The sequence below is a fragment of the Mus caroli genome, chromosome 16, assembly GCF_900094665.2.
Source record: "Mus caroli chromosome 16, CAROLI_EIJ_v1.1, whole genome shotgun sequence".
Taxonomy (NCBI): domain Eukaryota; kingdom Metazoa; phylum Chordata; class Mammalia; order Rodentia; family Muridae; genus Mus; species Mus caroli.
In genome coordinates this window covers 52,608,592-52,614,496 of record NC_034585.1, presented here as the reverse complement: position 1 = coordinate 52,614,496, position 5,905 = coordinate 52,608,592, and the positions used below count along the sequence as shown (strand labels likewise).

At 36.2% G+C, this 5,905-nt stretch overlaps 1 protein-coding gene across 5 annotated transcripts in view; it reads right to left on the bottom strand.

Moving 5' to 3' along the window:
• The window catches only part of Senp7 (SUMO specific peptidase 7), a 114,940-nt gene that overhangs the window by 15,189 nt on the left and 93,846 nt on the right, over window positions 1-5,905 (bottom strand). For all 5 annotated transcript variants that reach the window (XM_021185135.2, XM_029470363.1, XM_029470364.1 and 2 more), the window contains 3 exons: window positions 4,145-4,407; window positions 2,230-2,363; window positions 831-947 (listed from right to left, as the gene is read on the bottom strand). In XM_021185135.2, the coding sequence (XP_021040794.1) occupies window positions 831-947; window positions 2,230-2,363; window positions 4,145-4,407 (514 nt within the window). The remainder of the gene's footprint in view (window positions 1-830; window positions 948-2,229; window positions 2,364-4,144; window positions 4,408-5,905) is intronic.

The window sequence follows — 5,905 nt, the reverse complement described above, 5'->3', positions numbered from 1 at the left end:
TTGGTTGGCTGGCTGGTTGGTTGGTTGGCTGGCTGGTTGGTTGGTTGGTTGGCTGGCTGGTTGGCTGGTTGGCTGGTTGGCTGGTTGGTTGGTTGGTTGGCTGGTTGGTTGATTGGTTGGTTGGTTGGCTGGTTGGTTGGTTAGTTGGTTGGTTGGTTGGTTTGTTGGCTGGTTGGTTGATTGGCTGGTTGGCTGGTTGGTTGGCTGGTTGGTTGGTTGATTTTTGTGTAAGCTGAAACCCATGAGAGCTCCTTTACTCTTGCCCTGTCTTACCCCTCAGAGTATATAAACTGCCTTTCAGTCTGAATAAAGCTGGTCATTGCAGGAGACTGTGGTCTGCCTCTTCTATCAGCTCCGCTGTCTCAGGTCCCCAGGCTCTTGAGCGCTGACAACAGTTACTAAATGGTTGTTTCTTTTCCATTCCCAAAGTGTACTGAATTTTGTAAATACGTCCTTCACCATGATACACAATATTCAAGAAGTACATCAAAAATCCAACACATAACTAAGTGAGAACAGCAGGTGCTAACTCCCCGCCATGTGTAGTGGCTGTAGCTGGTTAGTCCATACAACTGAACTGTCAGCTTCGGCAGGATTCCAGAAGGCAAACACTATCTGAATCTGAAATTTTGCCAGCTTACTTCTGACTAAAATTGAAAATAATTCAGATAAAGACTTATTTTCAAGAGGGGATGCAGCTAAAAGGCTGAGTGCTTTCCTAGTATGCACAAAGCCCTAGGTTCAATCCCAAGCACAACTGAAAAAAAAAAACTTAATCAGTTTCACAATGAAGCTTATAAACAAATGAGAGAGATCATTAGTATACTTACTTAAGGTAAAAGTCAATGATTACATCGTTAAGAAATTCTCCTTCTTCTAAACACTCTAGATCTTCATTAGTTACTCCCAAGCCTCCCTTAGTAGGTGGTGGAGGATAAACAATCAACCTTTAAAAAATAAAAATAAAGTTAAAATATAAATTATTAAATTATATATAAACATGTATTTATATGGAATATGCAAAGTTTTATATAAGTTATATTAATATATTATTAATTAGATTTCTCATATAAAATAGCTAGTAGGTGGTAATATTCTATAGCTAAACTCTATACAGTAAAGTATCTGCTAAGACATAACAGATTATACTTTCCTATGTTTTAATAAATCTCTACAATTCAAAATTTCCTACATTATACAAATCTTTTGTGTAATTTTTAACTTTCAATAAGTGCTATCATAAAGCAAAGATTTCCCGATGCTCCAATTTACACTTCTAAATTTGAATCTCAAATGAACTTTTTTAGCATTCAGAAAGGCCAGCACTCAAGTCTTTCTGGAGGCCAGGAGCTGGACAATAAACAAGTAACAAGGCAGCTTTCCCCTAAATACGTGCTTTCAGTGTATATGTGACAGAACATACGTGACAGGAAACCATCAGATCCACAACCAAAGGGTGGTGGTGACAAATGGCAGCTCAAAACACTCTCCTGGCACATCCTCTTAGAGGTTAGAGACACAACCATGAGTGGACTACAGGCTACAATCTCACAATCAGCAGGGCATCATTTGAGGGGCAAGTGCAGTAATTTAATAAAACTATAACTGTACCAGAAAAATGTCACAAAGCCCAGTGTCATCCACAATTGATGTCATCTCGGCACCAAAGCACTTAGACAAGAAAACTGAATCTTTAAATGTAATTTGATAGTTTCTATGTAACTAGTTATTGCTTTTTCCTGGGCTTTCCACTGCTTAAAAGGGGAGAAAAAAATTACTCAAAGCAATAAAAGTAATCTCCAATATTCTGCCTTACCAACCGAAAACATATGAAAGATGATCTACCAAGAAGCACCTTTAAAAAGAGAACTTAAATAAACACCGAAGTACCTAAGCTGAAAAATACTTTAATAAGCAAATTTATTTCCTTATTATATTTTCACATATAAGATGTACAATTTCTAAAAACATACATTGCTACTCCAGGATTTTCAATAAGCTCTTGAATGTTTCCAAATTGTGGTGAGTCACTTTTTCTCATGCAGACACAAAATTAAATGAAATGACACCTATTATTTTCATGATAATTTGCATGTCACTCATCGACAATACTACTTCCACCACTCGCCAGGAACATAATAGTAAAACTCAAAACTTCCCAACAGGGAAACTACTTGAAAGCAGGAGCAGCAGCACTAGTAAAGCTACTAATATGGACACAGCTCATACTTCTGAACGGGTCCCGTGTTCCTGACTTCCTGCCATTCCTCCTCTGGACTTGAAGTAATAGAGAGCGAGTAGCAACCACTACTTTGTTTATGTAGGAAGGTGTAAGTAGGCTTGATGGTGTCTGAATTTGAGGGCTGGGGAAAAAAAAAAAAGACTCTTGTAAGTACATGAAAACAAATATCAATTTTGAAAAACACATGAGGTAAAAATCTACATTTGTAACTGAAAAAACTGCAACTAAAATAAAATTATATCAAAAAGTAACAACTACACTTTTAAATTTCCTATGCATATATAATCAAATAAAAATACTTTTGATCAAAAGATTTCACATACGATATAATGGCTAAAGTTTAACCTATAGTCCTACTTCCAGACATGAGTTCCAAAATTAAAGAAGAAATCAACTTTGTGTCTCAAAATAATTAAAACAGGTAATAATAATAATCCTATGACAAACTAAATTTTATATTAAAAGAGACTGAGTTCACATCATAAATTGGCATCCCATTATTAAATGATGATATATGAAGTTGTGTATGCAATATAGTAATATTTTCTGATTCATCTAACACTATGTATAGGCCTTACCGCCACAGAGCCTCAGAGTATATGTCTGTACATATGTACTGCATGTGTGCCACAGCCACTTGGGAAGAAACACTTTTCCTTCTAGACATGAATGACAACTATAGAAGCTATAGGTAGATTATCAATCTATAAAAAGGCAAAACTTATTTTATTTGATCTACCATTAACATTGTACATATATGGGCGTTTATGATGTGTGTGTATGGGCATGCATGTGCCACACATGTGCGTGGAAGTTGGTTCTCTCCTTCCAGCTTCTGTGGGTTCCAGAAACTTGCACAACAAGCACGTTACCCAGTAAGCCCTCTAAAAGTCTCCTAGATATAACACTTTTTTTTTTTTTTTTGGTTTTTTTTCGAGACAGGGTTTCTCTGTATAGCCCTGGCTGTCCTGGAACTCACTCTGTAGACCAGGCTGGCCTCGAACTCAGAAATCCGCCTGCCTCTGCCTCCCTAGTGCTGGGATTAAAGGCGTGCGCCACCACACCTGGCTAGATATAACACTTCTAATTACTATTCCTTGACATAATGTTAGACTTACAGAATGTTGAAAAAAGAAAATCCTGTCTATATTCTCTTAATCTTCATATCAGAAATCAGTAAAATCTGACTATTAGCATAGTAGCTGAGGACTTCGGTCTGCTCTCACTACCTTTCCCTCCCAAACCCTTTGCTAGCCTTGTCTTGTCCTTCAGAGCCTTAGTAGTAAGATAATAATGGCCACTTCTTTTAGCCATTAGTCCCCAGTGGGTCTGCCTCCTTCTCTTGACATAAGAGCTGGATTACACATCACTGAGAAGATTACAGCATGTTTGCCCTGCTCAATGTGAGGTGTGCCTTACTGCAGACGGTGCTAACAACTATGCTCACATGTTTACGGGGCCACCTGCCAGGACCCTTCACTACAGAGCACTACTGTCATTTTCTAATTCAGTGAATGTTTGGGGAAAGGGGCTTGAGGCTATACACGTATGGTAGCTCTCCAGAGTTTTCAACCATTAAATTCAGAATGCACTCAAGACTTTGGCCAGCAACAATCTTAAGTACAGTATTTCAGTTGTAACTTTGTATTTTATTTATTTTTTACAGTTACTGAATTCTACTCTAAGAACTGTCCCCCACTTATTACTTCATTCAAGTTGTCACCCCCATCTGTATCAGTACAGACCCAGGACGTTTATGATGTCCTTTGGTTACAATTTCGTCCCACCACTATTGATTTTGTTAAGGAAACTTTCCAGCTGCTTTATGTTGGTTCTTGTATGCTTTTAACCAAAGCTTTTTCCTCTCTACCATTATGCTAATGATGTTAATAATATACTAACCTGAGACACTGACTTCTTCTTCATGTCTGCCCCAGCAGCAGCGGGGAGAGCGGAAGCTGAAGCATAGTAATAGTGAAGAAAAGAGATTTCTTGTGGAGAGAGATCCTGAAACAAAGGAAGTGCCTGGACCCAGGGCAATGGACAAGACAGGTGTAAATTTCCATTTTTTGTACTGATTTCCATCATAATATCTTTCAATTTCAATTCTTCTCTTTGTGAAATGGAACTGTTTAACTCAAGGAAAATAAATTCATTGGCTTTTGCTATAAAAGAAAAAAGAAACCAATTTTTATTTTACAGGCAATTATAATTAATCTAACAGTGAATAACAGTAAGAGTTTTATATAAAACCCAACCAATATTTTGTATGTTAGGTAATAACAGACAAGTTTAAATTCCAAAATTTAACAGCTAGTAATCAAGAACCCAAAATCACAATTTTTAGGCTCCTATTCTACCTCACTGGACTGAAATTTTCAAACAGTACCTACGTCTATCTGCTGTACCTAGCAGCTAAAAAGTGCTAGTATTTGCTAATGAGTGTATAAACGAATGAATGATACTTATGTCATTATCTATGCTACTCTAGCCTCCATGATGGATCCACCTACAAATTTAAAAAGCATTCTGATTAACCACCCCTTTCCTTTTTTACCCAACCATTTCAATAATGGTCACAAAAACAAACAAACAAAAAAAACTATCAACCTACCCATGTGATTGTGAATGGCTCTTTACAATTTTATAATTTCTTGTTATCTAATTATGAATTTCCCTATTGTATATAATTAGAACAGAAAATGGTTAATTTAGGGGTATAACTCACTACAACATGTTGCATATATTTAAAAAGTAGAGGATAGGAAGAGATCAAAGACGTTAGAACAAATATTACTAATTGTATTTACCTAATCCTAAATCAGATGCCAGTGAGACTTGAAAAATAAACAGAGTTGGATTTTTCAAGATATATATATATATATATATATATATAGCCATGTGTGTGTTATCGGACCTCACAGAAAAGCACTGAACTCAAGTCTTAGAAGTCTCATTTGCACATAAGCTAAATTTATTTATCAGAAACTAAGAAAACAGAATATAAAGATATCTATATTTTACTTAACCTGACTATTGTGTCACTGTTTATAATGAAATAACGAGCAGGAAAAAAATCTTTAAAAAAGTAACCCAGGATAATATAACTTTCTCTAAAGTCACGCATTAGCCCATAAAGTAAGATGTAACAAATACAAAAGAAACAAAACAATTTTTGTATCAATTCAGATCATAAGATGAATCTAATCCATAGCAAGAAAAAAACTAAAATACTTGAAGACTAAATACTCTTGAGAGACCAACCACTGGGTCATTGAAGAAATTAGGCAGGAATGAAAATCTAAAATTCCTAGAATCAAATGAAATGAAAGCACAACTCGTCAGAATCACTGGGATAGAACAAAGGCTGTCAGGGGAAGAGTTTATAGCGATGAGTTCTTACATCAAATTAAAAAATCAGAGAACTCGCAAGTAAGTCAATGGTGTACTTCAAAGCCTTGGGAAACAAGAACAAGCCAAACCAAAACTCAGTAGATAAAAAGAAATAGGGTACTAATATCCAATATATATAAAGAACTCAAGAAGGTGGACTCCAGAAAATCAAATAACCCCATTAAAAAATGGGGCTCAGAGCTGAACAAAGAATTCTCACCTGAGGAATACTGAATGGCTGAGAAGCACCTGAAAAAATGTTCAACATCC